The sequence below is a fragment of the Chiloscyllium plagiosum genome, chromosome 19 (genome assembly GCF_004010195.1).
Source record: "Chiloscyllium plagiosum isolate BGI_BamShark_2017 chromosome 19, ASM401019v2, whole genome shotgun sequence".
NCBI lineage: Eukaryota > Metazoa > Chordata > Chondrichthyes > Orectolobiformes > Hemiscylliidae > Chiloscyllium > Chiloscyllium plagiosum.
The window spans coordinates 40,606,961-40,630,138 of NC_057728.1; the positions used below are offsets into that span (position 1 = coordinate 40,606,961).

Here is a 23,178-nt window from a genome sequence, read left to right on the forward strand (position 1 = left end):
TTTACATTTCTCCTGACTAATGCACCTAGCTCACATATCCCTGAACATTATGAGCACTGGAATTTTTTTTATATCTGAGAGAATTTAAAAGCGTCACAATCGTTCAGCTAACCACTACCACCCAATCCCTCCCCTTCACAACCAGGGAAAACAGATTCTCAGCATCTATCTAGTCAAATCCTCTTAACATATTTCACCTCTTGTCCTTGTAACCTTAACAGCATATAGATCCATTCTACCTAACCCATCGAACATTCTCCAACCTTTTGAGTTTCAGATCAACTTCATTCAAAACTTGCTTGTAATTTCTCAGAGTTAACTTAGACTTAGTAATCACTGCAAACTATCCAAAGAAAAACTCCACTGGAAAATTCAGCATCAAAATGGCAGTAAATGCTAGCAACCAAATCTGCTTCAATTGCCAGACATATGACCTGTCATGCCTGCTCCACCATTCAATATGAGCTACTCACCAGGTCTGAAAACAAGCCAGCTCAGGTGTCATAAACAGATGGGCAGTAAGATTAAACTTAATACTCAGGAACGGGCATCTTTGAAGTTTAGGTTGTTATTTAGACCAATTACTATGCTTAAATTAATCCTATAAAACGCTCAATGCAGAATGAGCACAGTGCTTTTCTTTCCTTCGGCCGGAAAAAAATTACAAAATAAACATAAGCTGTTTCAGCTCAAGGTCTTGCTATCATTGTGTATAATGTGCAAAACTTAAATCCAAAATAACAAAAGCAACATGCAATGTTTCTTATAAACTCTGACATAAAATTTATTTTGAAATTAATTTTAGGCCACAATAATTTTAACCAAATATTCACTAAAAAAAGTCAACTTCTGTCATCAGCTGTACAATACATACAGTATCATAAAACTGGCCACTGGGATCCACTAAAAACACATCAAGTGGCGACAGCATTTCACAAGAATTTTACATACATATATACAAAGTCAGCATTTATTCAAAATTGTATTTATATACAATACACAACTGCAGCATATTATAAACACACATCTTGTGGGGTGCTCATCTTAAAACTAATCTCTGCCATTGCTCAGTTGGAGCAACCATAGCTAGGTCGGCAGAGTATTCAGAATGCTAAATGCCCTTTGCAATAGAAATTCACACATTTTAGCAGAACTGTGCTATAAACAAAAATTGCTACAAGGTTCAGGTTTGGGTGATACTGTATTTTACTGGTATGAACCTAACTAAAACGGTACTAGATTTCAGTGCTGCAGTCAAATATTCAATATTGTGGAATACAGAAATTGAGTTGTAACATACAGATTGGACTTGAAACATGCCAAAATGCCTATAAAATCATTTAAAAGTTTTCAATTTCATCCAAAATTAAAAATTAACAATGGTGGCTTAAAGATTATACAAAGTTCATCATGGTGCTACACCAGATATCAACAGAACAAACCACGTCCAGATGCTTTAGACACCAATTTGCTGGCTACACATTTAGCTAGATGTGTGAAAAGGAATGCATTTTGGTACATACCAAATACCTTGGATTTTCTTTTATTTAAGAAAACCCTTTTGAGGTAAACATAAAAATCATTATTTTGCCCTAATGCATTAACCATATTTTTTTGGAAGCTGTTTCACATTTTTGAAGACAAATTTGAAATAATTAGCTAGGCCATCTTTAACCTTCAAGAATGCACTTCAGCATAAAAGCATGTTTCTGCTGTAAAGCTAAACCAAAAACTTCTTCTTGATATATATTTCAATGCCTATTTAAGAGTGCACGAAGTAGTTTATATTACCTAAACCATACTTATTTGGGGGCGGGGGGTTGGTGCGAGTGGGTGGTAAGGTAAAGACTTTGTGCACAATACTAGAGCGGCTTAAGGGAACTTGAATATGGCACCTACAATGGCTCAAATCTAAAAGTGAATAATCTAATTAAATTTAAAATTAATAACTAACACATCCAGAATTAGCCTCTATTAATTGATCATTACAGTTGCGCACACTAGCTGTATTACATTCAAATGCACAACAAATAATTAACAGAAGGATCTATATTTTGTGAGTTAAACCTACAGTTTAGGGACCTTCAATCTTGACATGCTTCATTTCTAAAAATATATTACAGGAAGTATTTATCACTAAAATTAAGCATTAGTTTGGATTATCAAAGAGAAGAAAGGGCTAGTTATCAAAAAGCAGATTGGTATTTTCTTTATAGTATTCAGGATTATTGTGCAAATCAGTAGATTAAAATGTTCCTTTAGATACAATATCTTCTTTTGGCTTCATTCATATATTATAGTATACCAATACATTTTCAATTTGAAAATGTGGACTGCAAAAAATTCTGGTTGGAACATTTGTGTATAATCAGTCAGTTTGGTTCAAGTTACTTTAAACTATCATATCTACTCAACATAATATGACCTCCATCATATTAAAGTACGTTCAGAGAAGCATACTGGGCAATGTACTCCAATGGCCAAAAACATGTTTTGTTCTTAATGTTGGATTTTTGTACCCCTCCAACCTGTATAACGTGTACTTCTCCCCTTTTTTCCCAATCAATTTTCCTCCTGTTCCCCTGAAGTCTTGAATTATCGTTGCTGCATGGTTTCAGGAGCATTAAGTACACTTTGGAACCTTACCCAAGTCATCAGATTGAATTATTAAATTTGAACCTGGTGTGTCAACATAGTACTGGACCACAGACTCAATCACATCTGAACTCTTCATTATCAAGTAGTCACTAGATTAAAATAATTAGCAGACAGAACCTTTACTAATTTATTCCCTCCCTTCTCTATAATTCAGGGTGGAGGTCAAATGCTGTATCCCTGCCATTGCTCCCAACAACTTGTCAAAAAAGAATTCTCACATTTTCATTTAGAATAAAGTATCCTTCACATAATTTGAATACAATGAAATAATGAAAAAGGATAGTTCAAAATGGAAAAGATCACAAGTCCCTCTATGAACATGTAGCCATATTTCTATTTTGGTTATAGCTTTTCTTAAGCAGCTAATGAAGTGAAACAATAGCTTAGATCTTCCTTTAGTGTTATACTGTTAAACATTTAGGACTGAATATTTATAATATGAAATTCAAAGTGTGCATTAATTTCCTTTCTGGACGACCTCAACAATTAATCCAATACGGTCATGTAAACTGCTACATTAATAGTGTGCACAGTTCAAGGATTAATCAATTGCATGTAAACCCTACAACATGGCACTGGTAACAAAAGGCACACTGTTAACACTAAGGGCACAATTTGCCTGCTATAAGAAAACAAAGCCTATAAAAATCATTCATGTATTGTTGATTCTTTTTGTTGTAGTGATGTATTCTAAATGGTCCTGAACAGCAATGCGAAGAACTGAGTCATTTAACTTCTGTTCTTATTATAACCTGAGACTGCATGACACTGAATTATCAAGTCAGAACATGTACCACAGGTATGTTCACACAAGCCACTTATGAGACTGGACTGACTTCTAAAATTAGCTAGCTGTAATTTAGCCATCTGAGCCATTTGTGTACAGTACTGATCAATCCACACTACACTGAGCCAAAGCTTACCACTCCCTTAAACAAACAAATGGGCTGTAATAACTATCAAAGGTCAATCACAAAATGTGCAATAGAAGTAAAGCTTTGATTGGAGATGTATTTCAACAAATGAACATACATAAAATGCTCAGATTATCTTTCAGGCCAATTCATGTATAAAAATATCATTCCGGTAGTGTTTTATAAATCCACTACCTAGCAATAATCTCTGTAGTGGTATTTCAGTGACAATGTACAGTTACATAACATTCAATAAAAATTTATTACAAACCATAAAAGTACTACAAAAGGATATTCTGCTATTTGAAATATTGCACTAAGACAAAGCAACATACATTTTAAATACACAAAATCAGATTTCATTCTGTAACAATAGACTGGATTTACTGGCTTAAACCCAATCCGAGTGCTGTAAAGGTTTAATTTTGTATCATTAATTTTACAAACATATAAAATTTTCACATAAATACTAACATTACCAAAAACAGTTGAAGATGTCAATCCTTTAAATGTGAGAAATGGGCAGGACCTAAATTCCAATTTTTTTGTAAAATATTTTCAAGGGAAAATTTCAAGTTATTTTTACTAACTGGGGACCATGCTTTGAATTTTAGTCTTTCAATTTAAAACATGTTTAAATTTTGGTTACAACTGAGAAGAATATGTAATGTATTTAAGACCAATCCAAGTTCATTCAGATAATGCAGTTCATTCATTTAGTTCCTTCAATACTTTCCAGCTTAAAATGTACAAAAGAAAACTATCATTGAGCCTTCACTGATCTCTTCATTCTTTTGTGATGATTTTTCACCAATACTTCCCCATGACCAAACTCCTTGGTCACACAACTGACTTATATTGCTCACATGCTTGATAGTAAGTAACGGAATAACAATGCCTTTCATGAGCAGAGAGACAATGAACTCTTTTGATTTACCAACATAATCTGACATTAGTGAACTAATTCCAAAACTGATTTTTAAAAAAGCAAAATGGTTTACCCACCAATACCATATTATAAAGTTTTTGGTTTCCTGGTTTGTTTATATCTAGTTGAGAAATGAAGACCAGGTAGGATAGCAACACAGGGAAGGTATATACAATACAATTATGAGGCACTGAAAACTTCCATGACACTCCAAGTAAAGGGTTTTGTCATAGATTTATAAAAAGGTGTTGTTTTAAAAGACCTTCATTTATTTGTTATTGACGAGTAAAAGCCACAATCCGCAAAATCAAAAAATTCCAAAATCTCATATAGTGGATAATAATCTGCTATTATTTTGTCACATTATATGAATAATGACATTTTTTGACAACTATAAATGTTATCTGACATATGCTATTCATTAGCCTACAAAGTGCATTATTCGTATGCCAAGAAAATGAATAGCAAATGCATTTCACACTCAATACATGAAAAACCTACTTCCAACCATGGTCCCCAGCAATTACAAAATCAAAACTGTTCAGAGTTCTTAACTACAGAATGGTGTTTAAAATTCCAAACTTCAATAATTACAAAGTTCTAAAAAATACAAAATTTCAATTGAATAAGGCTCAGTGATGCGGCAAGAAATTTTCCTCGCATTCCTGGCATAGATTTATTCACACTCAGCTCACCAACTTGGGTAATACTGTTCGTTGTTGAATATTCCCATTGGCATCAGTCATTTGTGTTAAATTAGTTCTCAGTTTTGATGATGAGCCTGAAGTTGGAGGCAATTTAGAAATTGATGTAATAGCACCACTGCTTTCTGTTGCTCTCTTTGATGAGCCTTTCTCTCCACTTGGAGGCTTTGGTAAGCGTCTACGTAGCCAGGGATGTCGCAATGCCTGGCTGGGTGTCATACGCAATGCAGGATCCCATTCTAGGCATTGTTTCAGAAAATCAAGAAAGAGAGGATCATCACATCCTTTCAAAGCGGTGACCCAATCCTTGCTCCCTGGCGGGCCACGTAACTTTCCCCTCCGTGACCGTCCTCCATTAAGAACTACTGAGCCGTCTGGCAAAGTCGTAACAGTACAATAACGGGGGTAACCTTTGGAGCTCACAAAATTTTTGGCTCGTTTTGACTGATCTAAAAACTTTTGAGGTGCAATACCCAGCAACTCAATCATGCAGGCAAGCTGGTCAGCTTCATCTTCCCCAGGCAACAGAGGGTAACCTGTCAATAGTTCAGCCAGAATGCAACCCAAACTCCACATGTCTATAGGCATGCCATAGCGAGCTCCAAGGATGACTTCAGGTGCACGGTAGAAGCGTGACTGTATGTATGTGTATACACGTTGGTGTTCATAACAACTTGAGCCAAAATCTATCACTTTAATCCCACTTCGTCCCTGTTGTTTCAGCAGGATATTCTCAGGTTTAAGGTCACAATGTATAATTCTATTCTTATGTAAAGCATCCAAGCACAGCAAAATGGAGTGAGCAAACTTGCGAACCAATGGAAGGCTGAACCCTTGAAACTTATTCTTCTTGATCAGTTCATAAAGGTTCATGCTCAGTAATTCAAATGTCATGCAAATGTGGTTGCGGAATGTAAAGTTCTCCAGCATATGAATGACATTCATGGTATTATCTTTGTCTTGCTTTTTCAGGTGCTCCAAAATCCGTATCTCCTCCGCAGCCTGCCGGTGAAAGCGTTTCTCATTCCTCACCATTTTCAGGGCTATATGCTGGTGTTGTTTGTGGTCATAAGCTTTTACAACCTGCCCAAAGCTCCCTTTGCCAATAACTTTCAAAACTTCATATCTGTAAGTAATATGATCATGAGGTACGTGGATATAGGAACCCTGGTCATCATCGTAACCACCATTATTTGAGCCACCGACTACACCTTGCCGTTTCTTTGCATTTGGACCAACAAAGTAGATTTCATGATAGTTAAATATTTCATGGTGCTCAAATGCAGAAAGTTTATGCATATACTGTTTCATGGCTTGCTCTGGGGTCATAACTGTGGATTTGGGTTTTGGAGAACAATCTGTTGACTTTACTGATGCAGAGCTTCCTTGCCGCCTTTGTGAACTCTCCAATTGCTTGTCATGAACCACCGGTAATGAGGTTTTACCAACTGCAGTGAGGCCATTGGGTTGCGTAGTCAAAATTGCCCTTTTGGTGCCAGTGTCTTCGAAGAGCTGTTGAACCTGAATCTGTCCATGGGTACCAATATGTAGGTGGTCATTCATTGTGTGCTTGTTACCTCCAACCTAAAACAGATTTGGTTGGGGAGAAAAAGAAAATATATTTAACTGTCTTAAGATATGTAATAAATAGAAGCTGTAAAGTGAAAACACAAAACATGTTTTTGATTTATACTCATTTGCTTAATTGGATGCAAAGTGTCTCAGTTTGCCAGTCCTTTTATTTCAAACTTTGAGATACACTCCTTTTCACTTGTCCTCCTCTCTCAACACCGTTTTCAAGTTGTATGCAAGGTAGACAACCTGTTCTGTAGGCTCATTTTATATCTGCTCCATTTCTCTCTTCTGTCTAACAGCAATGACCTCAAACAAGTAGTCCAGACTATGAATTCATGTTCCTTATTTCAAGTGCATCAAAATGCTAGAACAGAAAACTGATCTGAATATGGCTATAATCCATGATATATTGGATAGAATATGAAAATACAAATAAACACTTAGATCATACAAACGAACAGGCAAGTTTATTGAAGCTTGATTAAATAAACTCAACACTTCAATATTTCACGCAATTTCTTTGGACCAAATCTAGGGTCTAAAGGGCCATTTTGTTCACGGCATACATCTTTAACAAGGACAGTTTTAGTAAGGAGTGGGTATTAACTTTCCGCATTCTTTGCCTCATATCACTCTCATGCAAAGTTCATCATTAGCTCCTAGCCACCTAAACATCGCAATTAAAACATCTCAATGATTTTGATAATGTCACATGACAGGAGCTGAGTGGACCATTATATTAACTGAATTCCCCTCCCATTCAATGCCTAAGCATCTGTTTTGACCACTTCAGTAAAGTTATTGATTCAATATAGAACCTTATAGAAATCCAATCAGAATTCATTTGAAAACAAATATTTCATTTTTGGTGCCTTTAACCTTCTAAAGTAATCCAGCACATTTCACAGCAACATTAAATAATATCTGATATGTACCTACTGTAATTAGTAATGGTGACCATAAGTTCAGTCAAGCACACAGATTTTAAGGAGCAATCAAAATCAGTAAATTGCAAAAGTTCAGAAATGCAGGAGTTCTGAGGATTATAGGTGAGAGAAGATTAGAAATAATAAGATAGGCACGGCATAGGGAGATTTTAAAATGTGACAAAGAGAATTTAAAAATCGAGGACATGCCAGACTAAGAGCCAATGCAAGTTTGCGAGCACAGGGAGACAGGTGAATGGGGTTGGTGCTAGATAGGATGTAGCAACAGAGTTTGGATGAGTTCAAATTGATGGAGTAAGATGAGCTACGACACCATTCTAATGATCAAGTCTAAATGTAACAAAGGCATGTATGTATGAGCTTAGGTAGAAAGGAGAAGTGGGCAACAGTAAGTTGGGGTAGGTTAGCTTGACTATGGCATCAATGTGTGGTTGTGAATTCATCTTAGGATTAAACAAAACATCAAGGGGATGAACAGGATCAATGGTTAGATGTGGGCAAGACATACATCTGGAACTTGGGTCAACAACATATCTGGGTGTCAAAGAGATAGAAATCCAGGACTGAGGAAAATGAGAAGGAGGTTCTCAATCTGGAGGCATGCCTTGGTCATCCCGATGAGGGCCAGGCCATCTGGAAGGCGTACGGAGTGAAGGAGGGTGTGCTCTCGTTGGGTTTAGGAGTCCATAGTGAGTCCACAGATCGGTTCCTCCAGGGACTAGTCCGTGGCTCCCTCTTCTTCTCCTTGCTGGAAAAAGGCACGGGGTCAGCCAGAAGCTCTTTGTGCTGCTTGCGCATGACGGATCTCTGGTCTCAGATCCGGAGAGCATCAGAGTCCAAGTCAGGAAGGTCTATTCTTCATTCATCTCTTTGGATCCATCCAGCAAGGAGGTTCACAAGAGTCTGTGGAAGGATCTGCTGCAGCTTGACCCAAAGGGTGCCAAGAGGCTGAATGTTCCTCTGAGCCTGACTGGTGCCCTTCACCAGTTCTCCAGGGGCAACTCCCTCGGATGGACGGGCTGACTGTGAAGTTCTTCAGGATGTTCTGGAGAATGATTATGTGAGGGTCCTAGAGGAATGCATCATGACCAGAGATCTGCCTCTTTCCTGATGGAGGGCTGTAGTTCCTCTGCTGCTCAAGAGCAGAGGATGTCTAGTTATTAAAGAACTAGCATCTGGTTTCCCTTCTCAGCAGAGATCATAAATTCTTTGCCAGGGGATCACTTTGCACCTTAGCACCGTACTGGAAGAAGTGTGGATAAGCCAGACCAATCCTACTCAGTCCCAGACTAGAGTAATTAGGACATCATCCATCTGATCCACGGCACGGTCCATTTTCCCAGAAGGCTTCCCTCTTGCCCCTGATCAGGGAATGGCACACGACATAGAGTCATAGAGATGTAAAGCATGCAAAGAGACCCTTCAGTCCATGCCGACCTGATATCCCGACCCAATCTAGTCCCACCTGCCAGCACCGGACCCATATCCCTCGAAACCTTTCCTATTTATATACCCATCTAAATGCCTCTTAAATGTTGCAATTGTACCAGCCTCCACCACTTCCTCTGGCAGCTCATTCCATATCTGTACCACCCTCTGTGTGAAAAAGTTGCCCCTTAGGTCTCTTTTATATCTTTCCCCTCTCACCCTAAACCTGTGCCCTCTAGTTCTGGAGTCTCCCACACCAGGGAAAAGACTTTGCCTATTTACCCTATCCATGCCCCTCAATTTTGTAAACATCTATAAGGTCACCCCTCAGCCTCCAATGCTTCAGGGAAAACAGCCCCAGCCTGTTCAGCCTCTCTCCATAGCTCAAATCCTTCAACCTTGCAACATCCTTGTAAATCTTTCCTGAACCCTTTCAAGTTTCACAACATCTTTCCGATAGGAAGGAGACCAGAACTGCATGCAATATTCCAACAGTGGCCTAACCAATGTCCTGTACAGCCGCAACATGACCTCCCAACTCCTGTACTCAATACTCTGACCAATAAAGGAAAGCTTTATTCACTATCCTATCTACCTACGACTCCACTTTCAAGGAGCTATGAAGCTGCATTCCAAGGTCTCGTTGTTCAGCAACACTGCCCATGACCTTACCATTAAGTGTATAAGTCCTGCTAAGATTTGCTTTCCCAAAATGCAGCACCTCGCATTTATCTGAATTAAACTCCATCTGCCACTTCTAAGCCCATTGGCACATCTGGTCAAGATCCTGTTGTAATCTGAGGTAACCCTCTTCGCTATCCACTACACCTCCAATTTTGTTGTCACCTGCAAACTTACTAACTGTACCTCTTATGCTCGCATCCAAATCATTTATGTAAATGACAAAAGTAGAGGACCCAGCACAAATCCTTGTGGCACTCCACTAGTCACAAGCCTCCAGTCTGAAAAACAACCCTACACCACCATCCTCTGTTTTCTACCTTTCAGCCAGTTCTGTATCCAAATGGCTAGTTCTCCCTTTATTCCATGAGATATAATCTTGCCAATCAGTCGCCCATGGGGAACCTTTTCGAACACCTTACTGAAGTCCATATAGATCACATCTCCCGCTCTGCCCTCATCAATCCTCTTTGTTACTTCTTCAAAAAACTCAATCAAGTTTGTGAGACATGATTTCCCACAGACAAAGCCATGTTGACTATCCCTAATCAGTCCTTGCCTTTCCAAATACATGTACATCCTGTCCCTCAGGATTCCCTCCAACAACTTGCCCACCACCAACGTCAGGCTCACCGGCCTATAGTTCCCTGGCTTGTCTTTACCACCCTTCTTAAACAGTGGCATCACGTTTGCCAACCTCCAGTCTTCCGGCACTTCACCTGTGACTATCGATGATACATATATCTCAGCAAGAGGCCCAACAATCACTTCTCTAGCTTCCCACAGAGTTCTAGGTTTACACCTGATCAGGTCCTAGGATTTATCCACCTTTACCCATTTCAAGACATCCAGCACTTCCTCCTCTGTAATATGGACATTTTGCAAGATGTTACCATCTATTTCCCTACAGTCTATATCTTCCATATCCTTCTCCACATTAAATACTGATGCAAAATACTCATTTAGTATCTCCCCCATTTTCTGCGGCTCCACACAAAGGCCGCCTTGCTGATCTTTGAGGGGCCCCATTCTCTCCCTAGTTACCCTTTTGTCCTGAATGTATTTGTAAAACTCTTTGAATTCTCCTTAATTCTATTTGCCAAAGCTATCTCATGTCCCCTTTTTGCCCTCCTGATTTCCCTCTTAAGTATACTCCTACTTCCTTTATACTCTTCTAAGGATTCACTCGATCTATCCTGTGTGTACCCGACATATGCTTCCTTCTTTTTCTTAACCAAACTCTCAATTTCTTTACTCATCCAGCTTTCCCTATACCTACCAGCCTTTCCTTTCACCCTAACAGGAATCTACTGTCTCTGGATTCTCGTTATCTCATTACTGAAGGCTTCCCATTTTCCAGCCGTCCCTTTTCCTGCGAACATCTGCCCCCAATCAGCTTTCGAACGTTCATACCTAATACCGTCAAAATTGGCCTTTCTCCAATTTAGAACTTCAATTTTTAGATCTGCTCTATCCTCTTCCATCACTATTTTAATGGGATTATGGTCGCTGGCCCCAAAGTACTCCCCCAATGACACCTCAGTCACCTGCCCTGCCTTATTTCCCAAGAGTAGATCAAGTTTTGCACCTTCTCTACTAGATAGATCCACATACTGAATCAGAAAATTGTCTTGTACACACTTAACAAATTCCTCTCCATCTAAACCTTTAACACTATGGCAGTCCCAGTCTACGTTTGGAAAGTTAAAATTCCCTACCATAACCATCCTATTATTCTTACAGATAGCTGAGATCTCCTTACAAGTTTGTTGACATGATGGATCACGTGTATTTACTTGGGACACATTCAATGCCTAGATCTGTACGCAACCTCAGTGTTTAGTGAAGGTTAATGGATCCCTGACAGCATTGTTGTACTTTGGGAAGGGACAAGCAAACGGAAAAAGCTCATGGAGACAAAAGTCAGCACTGGCTCACTGCTCAGATACTGAGCTACCCATTTTTGCCCCCATGTGCCTCTGCACCCAGATTCCAGATAGTGACTTCTTACCTTCAGACCCTGCAACAATACCTTTATACCGAGCCTCCTCCAGGGTAATGTGCCCTGATGATGTTTTTCTTCCATCAGGTAGCGACCTCAGTTATGGCATGCAGAGTTGCCTGTCTTTTATTTGGATCTGATCAGGATTTGGGTCAGGGTTGCCTTGTGCAGTGCACTCTTCCTGCAGGTGTGGCGGCTGTTTTAAGTGAGCTGCTGCTAAAGAACAGGTTCCTCTGGCCAGATAACAGCAGAGCAGCTGGGAGAAATGGCATCCATCGATATCCTGAATGTGGCCTGAATCTTCTCAAGCCTAAGGACCAAAGTACTCCGCCCAGACACTGCAATGACTCAGGAGTCCTGATGAAGGGCTTATGCCCAAAGCATCAATTCTCCTGCTCCTTGGATGCTGCTTGACCTGCTGTGCTTTTCCAGCATCACACTCTTGAATCTGATCTCCAGCATCTGCAGTTGTCACGTTCTCCTGGTTTACCCTTGTTACCCTTCTTAAACAAGGGGACAACATTAGCAGTCTTCCAGGACCTCACTGATGTTCAAGGATGCTGCAAAGATATTTGTTAAGACCCCAGCTATTTCTTCTCTCGCTTCCGTCAGTAACCTGGGATAGATCCCATCCACACCTGGGGGCTTGTCTACCCTAATGCCTTTTCGAATACCCAACACTTCCTGCCTTCTTATGCTGACTTGACCTAGAGTAATCAAACATTTATTCCTAACCTCAACACCCATCATGTCCCTCTCCTCAGTGAATACTGACGCAAAGTATTCATTAAGAATCTCACCCATTTTCTCTCTCTCCACGCATAACTTTCCTCCTTTGCCCTTGAGATGGCCAACCCTTTCTCTAGTTACCCTCTTGCTCCTTATATATGAATAGAGAAGAGTGGCACCATAAGACAATATATAGGAGCAGAAATTAGGCCATTTGGCCCATCAAGTCTGCTAGCCATTCAAGCATGGCTGATACGTTTCTCAACCCCATTCTTCCACTTTCTCCCCGTAACCCTTCATCCCCTTGACAGTCAAGAATCTACCTATCTTCATCTTAAATATACTCAATGATCTGATCTCCACAGCCTTCTTTGGCCATGAATTTCATAGTTTCACCACTCTCTGGTTGAAGAGATTCTCTTTATCTCTTCCCTTTACTCTAAAGCTGTGCAGTCAGGCAGCATCCGAGGAACAGGAAAATTGATGTTTCAGACAAAAGCACTTTCCTGCTCCTCAGATGCTGCCTGACCTGCTGTGTTTTTTCAGCACCACTCTAATCTTGATTCTAATCTCCAGCATCTGCAGTACCCACCTCCGCCTTACCATGGTCACAGTCACACTCAATATAAAAGCTGTTTCAAAGATGTGGCAGAAGCAAATGATTGAGGTATTCAAACATGGAACTGTGGGTAAGATGCATGTAGATTTGGGAGGTGATGGACTTGAGAGAAAAAACATTGAAGACAGTTTTTAAGGAAGGTGGAATAATGGGAGAGATATTTTAGATGGCTGATTTCCGTAAGTAGAAGACTGTATTGGAGGAAACTGAACCATCATCATCTAACATGGGTTTAACGGGCAAGACAATTTCAAGAGCAGAATGAGGAAAGATAGGAGGGAAAATGCAAGTTCACAGCTAAGGAAGGAACTTCACTGAAGTAAAACAAAGAACTGTGGATGATGGAGAGCTGAAGCAAAAATGGAAAATGCTGACAAAACTCCACAGGTCTGGCAGCATCTGTGGGGAGAAGCTTCACTGAATTGCTGGGCTCGGGGGAGATAGGGCAGTAACAAATTCTTCTGGACAGAGGTTCTCAATCTTAGTGACAAAGACAGAATGAACATTTTGCATTCATAAAGAGCAGGGAGTTGAAGTAGATGATACATAGTAGGGAAAATAAGTCACATTATTTTCATACATTGGGATCATCAAAAATGGTAAGTGGTATTGGATTAATCATTTTTTTTGAAACTAAGATTGCAATGGTATCAAAGAACATGGGGAAAGGGTGGATATATAGAGCTTGGTCACAGATCAGGTGTCATTAACAGGCTCTAGGTGTTAAACAGTCTATACTTTCTCCTATTCCTACACTGCAATGAAATGGAGGCCAAAGTCATTGTGATCAAATAACAAAAACAATAAAAGTTACTGAAACTGACATGATATTGAAGTTTCCAATAGACATTGAGGATTTTAAAAAAGAAAAGGAAGTGATGCTTAAGGAGGAAAAGGTGCCTAAAGCATGTGTACACTCTAAGTTGTAGTTTGGTGACAAATCGCCAGAGTTCCACCATAACAATCCGGATTGGGCAAGTGTTTGGAGGGATAGCTGAGGGCCTGGCTTCATTTGGGCAGTGGAGGAAGAAGTCTCACCGCCTCCATTTTTCATCAAGGCCATGATGATGATGATGCAGTATTTACTATAAATCACTGATGACAAAGGGTTTGCTCACAGAAGAACAGACAGAAGAGAAACGAATGTCAAACTAGCTCCTTTGTGAAGCTGCATGTCAGCGTTGTTTTCATATTTGATCAAATTTATACTAATTGTGGTATCAATTTGACCTGAACTGCCTAACACACAATAAATGAATAACCAACTAATGATCATGAAGCAGTTTAGAATGAGATGTTTCAATATACCTAAAAGGTTTTATATTAGTTACCTGTACTGACTTGGCATAATCTAGTCTGGCCCTTCAGACAAGATAAATATAATACACACAGCCAGTTTTTCTTTTGTTTCAAATTCAGGTACATGGGTATACAATGCCCTATCAAATGCAGTGCAGCACTGAAATATATGGTAAATGTGGTCAGACAGAAGATAGCAATATTCACTCTAAAGAACCACTATTACTTAACCAGAAGAATGAATCCTAAGGTAAAAGGAAGTATTTCAGGACTACAAAAGTCCATATTTTCAGCGATATCTGCTGTATAACGTTCTCTAATGATGTTTGCATTAAATAAATACTCAAAATATTTTCATTTGAAATAAAAACAGCTAACACCAAGTGATGATGCAACAGAAATTTTCCTGAAATGTTTCTGGATATAGATCTATATGTAACATCGATATATAGTTTACTCCAGAAGAAAGAATGTTAAGTGTCCATGTTACGTAACATACAAGTAGCATTCTAACATAAGTTGGATTGGTATGCTTGCCTTTATTGGTCAGTGCATTGAGTACAGGAGTTGGGAGGTCATGTTGCAGCTATACAGGACGTTGGTTGGGCCAATTTTGGCATACTGTGTGCAATTCTGATCTCCCTGCTATAGGAAGGATATTGTGAAACTTGAAAGGGCTTATGCCCGAAATGTCGATTCTCCTGTTCCTTGGATGCTGCCTGACCTGCTGCGCTTTTCTAGCAACACATTTTCAGCTCTGATCTCCAGCATCTGCAGCCCTCACTTTCTTTCAGAAAAGATTTACAAGTATGTTGCCAGGATTGGTGGGTTTGAACTATAGGGAGAGGCTATTTTCCCTGATGCATTGTAGGCTGAGGAGTGACCTTATAGAGGTTTATAAAATCATGAAGGGCATGGATAGTGGAAACAGGGTGGGGAGCCCAAAACTAGGGGGCAGAGTTTTAAGAGGAGAGGGGAAATATTTATAAGGGACCAAAGGGGCAAATTTTCATGCAGAGATTGGTGCCTGTATGGAATAAGCTGGCAGAGGAAGTGCTGAAGGGTGGTACAATTACATTAAAAAACATCTGAATGCAATGGGAAGGGTTTAGAGGGAGGTGGGCCAAATGCTGGTAAACAGGACTAAATTTATTTATGATATCTGGTCGACATGGATGAGTTGAACTGAAAGGTCTGTTTCTGTCTCTATATCTCTATAACTCTAAAAGATCAGAAAATTACATTAAGGCACTGAAAGCATGCTGCCCAATATTAATCTGACTCAATTGAACACTAATTGGCAGAAATATGAGCAATCTATTTCTGCAGTTATCAATTTGGAAATACAAGAAAACTGCTTCAAAATAACTGCAAAGCAATTGCTGATATTTTATAATGTTATTAGGAAAAAAACTGAGGGAGGAATGCAAACTCTTTGATAGAGTCCATGAAAATAGGCAAACAGCAGACTTGTTGAATAATTAGTCTTTTTCATTTTTTCATGAGACATTAGTGTCACTGACAAGATCAGAAATTTGTTTCCTATCCCTAGTTACCCACAAGAATGTGATGGTGAGCTAGGGTGCCAGGTGGTGTGTTAGTATTTACAACGGAAGAGGAGAATGTGCCAAACATATGATAATAAAGTACTATTGAATGGGGGTGACAACTCCCTAAAATTAATGTAAGCAAAATAATAGTCATGAAGAAAGTCATAGTTTTAAAGAGAATAATAAATCCCGAGATGACTAGGTAATATCACTCCTCAAGTCTTAAAGGAAGTGGCTTAGATTATTGCAGGCCCCTTTATAATAATCTTTCAAATTTCTTTTGTTTCAGAAAATTCTGCATAACACTCCATTAAATTAAGGTGGGTGAGAAAGGAAAAATATAGAAAAAACTATAGACCAGTTGACCGAACATCTATTGTTGGAAAATTACTAAAGTCTACTAGATAGTGACTGATTGCCTTGAAAATTTTCAGAGAAAAGATTTGTGAGGGCTAAATTTGCATTAAATTGGATTTTTTTTTTGACATGGTAATGACACCAGTAGACCCAACGGTTTGGGGCTTCAAACATTCACTGCATTAATTAAAATTGTAGATATTGCAATACAAAATTATATCTGCATATTTTCTGAGGACATAAAATCAGTGTCATTGTAAGTAATTTTTATGGAAGCATAAAATCAGAAAAGATGATGGTTAAGATAATGGACAAAACTTTGGGAAATGGATTTCAATTTGGCAATTGTGATTCATCCACTTAGGACCCAAAAATGATGGTGAACAACTAGAAACTGTGAGGTTCCAAAGAGATTTAAATGTCATGAACCAGCGCAGAAAGTAACTACAAAAGTAACTGGAATCTCAGCCTCTATATCTACAGGACTAGACCGAAAGGGGGTAAAATAATTCTACAATTGTACAAATTCAAATATGTTATACATGGAGTATCACGAGCATTTATTAGGGGAGGGGTGTGGAAGCGTCCAAAACTAGAGGGCATAGATTTAGGGAGAGAGGGGAAATTTTTAAAAGGGATTTAACTGGCAACTTTTTCATGCAGAGGGTGGTGCGTATATGAAATGAACTGCCAGAGGAAGTGGTGTCAGCTGGTAAATTACACATTTAAAAGGCATGTGGATGGGTATATGAACAGGAAGGGTTTAGAGGGCCAAGTGCTGGCAAATTGGACTAGATTAGGACATTTGGTGGGCTTGGACAAGTTTGACCAATGGGTCTGTTTCTATGCTGTACATCTCTAAGACTTGCTATGATTCTGTATCTCAGGAAGTACAGTGTATATTTGGTCTTGGAGGACGTGCACAGAAATTTTCAAAAATAATTCCTGAACTCAAAGGGTTACATTGCAAGGAGCAATTGCATAATTTAGAGCTGTTATATTTCCTGGAATTTTGGCAGTTAAAAGGGTAAGTTGATCAAAATTTTCAAAGCCTAAGGGAAACAAATAGTTTGTTTATCTAATCTACTTCTGTTTGATCAGAAAACCAGGAAAAGAAGACATGGTCAAACAAATCGAGCCAGATTTTTCAGAAATGAAATTAGGAAACACATCTAGACATAAAGCAAGTTAAAAGTTTGGAACTGATCCATATTTGGAAATTAATACTAGATCAATTATTAATTTTAACTATTGAGATCGACAGGCTATTGCTGACTAAGGATACTAAATGATATGGGGCAAACATTGGTAAATGGAGCTAGATCACAGTTCAGCTTTGATCTCATCATCTCTATTCTGCCATCTAATGAGCTAAAGGCCACTTACTCCTGTTCCAAATGTACTCATGCAAATCTACTTCTATCCCCAGAGCGCAGAATCAGAGTACAAATTTTAATTACTGCAACTGTACCTAAAATTAAGTACTGTCTGTGCCTTTCCAGAGATAGAGCAACATATTAAATACCATACTCGAGAAAACAGGAATATATAGCCCTGCTCTTTTATTTGTGGCAATATAATCTATTTTGACACACTCAAAATGAAGTGTGGTGGACACATTTAGGAGAAATGCTGACTTTTAATTTTTATTGCTAGGGAAATCATTTATGGCAGTAGAGTGGACCGCATAAAACTTGTGCTAAACTCAGACATCAAGCTCTCAGCATATGACTTTTGACATTTCTATATATATTAAAAATTGTTAAATATATAGACAACCAATATTTCCTAAAATTTTGATGAAACCTACTACAGAAGGTTCATTTGTGAAAGTCCAGTTACTGCCTACACATAGAAAAGATACGGTGGAAGATTTTGGTTTACTTCTTTTAATGCATTGTCGAATGTCAGAAAAACCCATCTGGTTCACTAATGTTTTTTAGAAGAGGAAACTGCCATCCTTTCCTGGTCAGGCCTACATGTGAGTCCAGACCCATAACAATGCAGTTGACTTTTAACTGCCTTTTGGGCGATTAGGAATGGTGACCTCACCAGTGATGCCCTCATCTCATCAATGAATTTAAAAACACTCCTGAAGAAGTCCTGATACAGGATTACAACTACTTAAATATTCGGTCCTAGGATTGAAGTGTCAGCTAACAGAAGCTGACTGTTCAAACACATGTACTGGCATTCAGCAATGCAGGTTTAGTGATTAAAAACCATTGTAAATGCAATCCCACATGGCATGAAGTCACTATTTTGTAGATATTAGAATGGTCATAATGCTCAAATTTGATGTGACCAATAGCTCCATTCGCACACAAGCATTCCGGAAGTTCACATTTTATGTGGGTTGAAAACAAAATGTCAATATCCATTACATTTTATGTATAGTGTATGTTTTTTTTTTCTAACATACATTAAAATAACCAATTAAATGTCAATTATAAGAATTATAATTTTTTTCAGGGTGCTTGCAGGGCTCCTTGTATTTGAAACTAACATATCCCAAAGTAACCATTTAATAAACTCTGGCATGTTTATCCATCTTAGTTGCAACTTTCACCAACCTCTGCAGCAAAGATATGGTTATTGATTTACAGGACCCTGGGCCTTCCCTTTCCTAAAGAAGTCCTAACTTGCCCGTTAGGAAGAAGGGTCACTGAACTCTGCTTTCTCTGCGAAACCTGCTGAGTTTCTCCAGCAGTTCTGCTTTTGTCTTAACTCCCCTCACTACTTAAAAAGCATCCAACACACTTCCACAAAATATAAGAACACAAATACACTAATGTAAACTTTTGTGGGCTATCACTATCCAAAGAGATAAAGGGACAGGAGCTGGAGTGAGGGTGTTGGAAGCGGACTGTCAGATTACAACGATAGATGAAAGCCCAAATGTGTCTAATACTTTCAATTCATTAAGCAATCTAATAATTTAAAGGGGATTCAGTACATTTTTTTAAATGTATACTTTTAAAAATCATTAAATGGTGGGATAATACTGTTTTAAAAATGTGCTTTGATAGTGTCCGTCAGAAACCATAAATATCCCACTCTCTGGATCAACTGCTGTTTCAAATGTACCACGCAAATTCTGGGAAGCAATGAATTATTTAATACGCCCGTACAATATTGTGGCAAAAACATTTTGTCGTAACATCTCCCTCGGCTCCAAGGCATCTACTTCACCCAATTCATTTAAATCTTATAATGCTAATATCGCTTCTTTTGTTTACATTCGCTTGATTCCAAACGGGTGGATTTTATATAGTTGGAGGCAAAGTGGAAGATATAGTAGCAGACAATATGGTATAGTTCTTCTTAAATTGTTCAGTTTAGACGTACGTTAAAAGAAATCACTGCACAACTTGCGTCTATACCCCCACCCCCACTCCTCCCCAGGCTCTCCGCTCCCCAAAAAATTTACATCGAGTGCACTTCGCGGGTTACACACGAACAAACAGCAAATTTCTAAGACAAACAAAACATTTCCGTACAGCCGCGCGAGAAATATTCTACTGTCTCACACCAGTCATTCAAAAGCACCAAACCTTGATGCTGAAACAGGCACAAATGTTTTTCAATTAAACAAAGCTGTACTTGGAAGTCCCAAACAAGCTGCTCCCCGCCCCCACCCTGGGATCTGTCAGACCAGAGTTTGAAGCCGAGGCCTCAGAGAGTTGAGGATCACAACACATCCAGCAAATCCAACCTCATCTGTACGAAAAACATCACTCAGCTTATACTGCAGCCTTAACCTATTAGTTTACAAATAGTTTTGAAGAAGTGGAAAGAGTAATTAGTTTATCATCTAGCCCCAAACTAAAACTTCGTCAGAACTGCTTAATATGATTAGTGGTCATCAAAGTCATGGGGATCTACAGCACAGAAAAAGGTCCTTCGGCCCAGTCCCATTGTCCAGCACTTAACATCACAAGTGTACATCCAAATGTTTCTTAGGAGTCATGAGGGTTACCTTTATGGACAGTGAGTTCTACATTCCCATCGCCCACTGAGGTGAAAATTAAATTCTCCTCACATCCTCTCCACATCTACTGCCCTTCGCCTTAAATCTATATCCCTGGTCACTGATCCCTTCACCAAAGGTTTCTTCCAATCTATCCTGTCTTTGTCCCTCAGTCTCCCCTGCTTCAAGAAAGTAACCCTAGTCAATCCAATCCCTTCAGGACCAAAACTCTCCAGCCCAGACATCCTGGTAAGTCTCCTCTGCACTTTTTTTCAGTGCAGTTACATCCCTCCTATTATTATATGGATTCCAGAATTGCATACGATACTGATAATCTGGTATTTCAGACTGTACTTGCTTTGTGTGTGTCCTTAATTTTTTTAAAAATTGCTTTCCTGCAAAACGTAGTAACCGTAAAACTGAGGGGTGAGGGACACAGAACCCGCACTTAGAAAGTGATTATCTCAATGTGTGAAAACCTCAAGTGAAAAAGCGATCTTGATTATCTAACAAGGAATATGCATATTTGTTAACAGTTAACACACCCTTCACCCACAATCAAACTCATGGAGAAAAAAATAACAATTTCCAGTGTATCTTAAAATCGATTTGCCTGAATTATAGAAAATATACATCCCTGTAATCTTCATTGTTGCAAGTGCTACTGAATCTGTACTTTGACACGTTACACGCTGTGGTTTCCATGGTAGTTTTTTTTTGCCCTCTTGTTGTGCGGGTTTAGTTAATCCAGAGGCGGTTGCTCTGGTAATTTTCACAATATTTTAGTGGGGTTTGTCTTTCTTACCGTGTGACTCTTCAGTGGCGGTAATCCTAGGGGTGATGGCGGGTCTCCCAGCCGAGATCCTGCTCCGCCTCTCTGTCTCTCCGAGCAATCGGTTCCCGTTCTGCAATCGGGCTGTAACACCGAGCTGTCAGCGGCCCTACCTGTCACACACACACACACACACACAAAAGCGCCACGGATGTTTAAACCAAGTGAGAAAATAAAAAGAGCCCGGCGTTAAAGTAAACAGAATACATCAAGTGCTCATAATCAAAGACAGGAAAGCCATGACCCGACACCCTCGAGGGAACGTTCGACAACACAAACATCTTTCAACACACAATACACACACAAAAATCCCCATTTGTTCTGGTAAAGCAAACTAAACACACCAACCTCACCTCAACAAATGTTCACACACACACACCATTTCGCAAACTATAAGGTTTAATTCTCTTTTTCCCCAAAACCCACCCTAGCCCCAGGGGACAACTGTAGTAGGTCCACCCCTCCGCCATACACTATTATGAATTAATGACCTCTCAAAACTACCAAAGTAAGTTGATCATTCTCCAGACCCCCATCCTCATTCGCCGAGGGCGAGCACACTTTCCATGAGTAGGAAGTTCTCACCCTCTCTCTCTCTCTGCCCACCCCCTCCCCAAATGTCAAAGCACTAAGGGGGAGGTGTGGGAATAAAAGTCCCTCTCCCAACGATATTAAAGGTGCATCAAGCTGAAAATTAACTGGAGTGAAAACACACGGTGTGGGGTCTGTTCAATGCAGCGGGCAGGGTGTTGGCTCTTTCCCCTGTGGATCTCCTTACCCGTAGGATAGGCAGCCGTGGAGCAGGGTTTCCTCGTTAACATGGCCGCTCAGTCAGACAGATACACAGAGAGAGAGAGAGGAAAAAAATCTCCAGCTGATCCTTCTCTCAACTCCAAGCTGCAGGAGCAGAGTCACCTACATCCGTGGAGACTACAAACTGCTCCGAACTCAACCACTGCTTCCTCGCCAACATAATGCACAACTTCATCGATATATTTTTTCAAAATCTACAGACACACACACCAAGCAACTCCCCACACGCCGCTGTCTGGGAGCGGCTTTGTGTTGTACACTGGAATGGTGCAGTAGACGGTAGCTGTGTGTAATGCTGATTGATTGTGGTTAAAACACTGGCCGTCCGGTTGCTAAGTGAAACTCCGTACATACACATTAGAGAAAGGGAGATACTCGCAAAGAGTCATTTCAAATCAGCCGACACCCGAAAAACCAAGCAAAACACCGACGTCATTCACGTTGCCTCGGGGCTAGGGCACAGCAAAAGGAACGGGTAGCCGGTTCGTTAAGGAAATTGGGAGAAAATCTTGAGTTAGTCTGGAGGAGAGGGAGAGATAAAAAGGTAACTTCTGGTGTTAAAAATGCAATAATAAAACACCATACATTGGACGGAATGGATTGGTACAACAGTGACAAGAGCTTACAGTGAAGCCACACAGACATAGGCAAAAACAGAAAATCTTAGACTCACCTAAATGACCCTGAGTTCATCAGTGTGGATGTGATAATACTGTCCTCACCCAATGTGAGGATCCAAGTGCCGGTCCAATGAAAGGCGTCACTTTTTTTGTAAATAAAGGCTGGATCTGTTATTTTAGTCCGCTGAAAAATAGAAAATATCTTGTTGTCCAAAGATAAACTAGCCCTGCAATTTCTGAACATTACAATGTTTAACCAAGATGTATACACAGATTGTTAACATATTTCACGAACAGGAATAAAGTTAACTTCCCAAATTAATATTAAGTTATTGTCATTATTGTTGGGAGCCCCATTTCAATTTGTTGATATTACAGTATTTCCAGAACTTTAGATTTATAAATCATTCAAAATACTGCAGTGAAGGGATGTCTATAAGGAATCAAGTGCAGCAATGTTCTATTTTTAAAAATATATATTCTAAAACATAGCTTCAATACATAGAAGTAGGTGTACATACAAACATCTAAGTTCACACTTCTATTTTCCAC

General features: G+C 39.4%; 1 protein-coding gene across 6 annotated transcripts; it reads right to left on the minus strand.

Moving 5' to 3' along the window:
* dyrk2 (dual-specificity tyrosine-(Y)-phosphorylation regulated kinase 2) lies at positions 1 to 22,859 on the minus strand. 6 transcript variants are annotated; one of them, XM_043709630.1, is made up of 3 exons: positions 22,680 to 22,859; positions 21,167 to 21,306; positions 1 to 6,788 (listed from the first exon to the last, which is right to left on the minus strand). In XM_043709630.1, the coding sequence occupies exon 3, from the start codon at positions 6,765 to 6,767 to the stop codon at positions 5,187 to 5,189; it is 1,581 nt and encodes a 526-aa protein (XP_043565565.1). In that variant the 5' UTR covers positions 6,768 to 6,788; positions 21,167 to 21,306; positions 22,680 to 22,859; the 3' UTR covers positions 1 to 5,186. The 6 variants fall into 6 exon arrangements, with proteins under 6 accessions (XP_043565565.1, XP_043565563.1, XP_043565562.1 ...); XM_043709628.1 differs by lacking the exon at positions 22,680 to 22,859 and adding an exon at positions 22,361 to 22,673; XM_043709627.1 differs by lacking the exon at positions 22,680 to 22,859 and adding an exon at positions 21,972 to 22,673.
* Between the last annotated feature and the right edge of the window lie 319 nt (positions 22,860 to 23,178).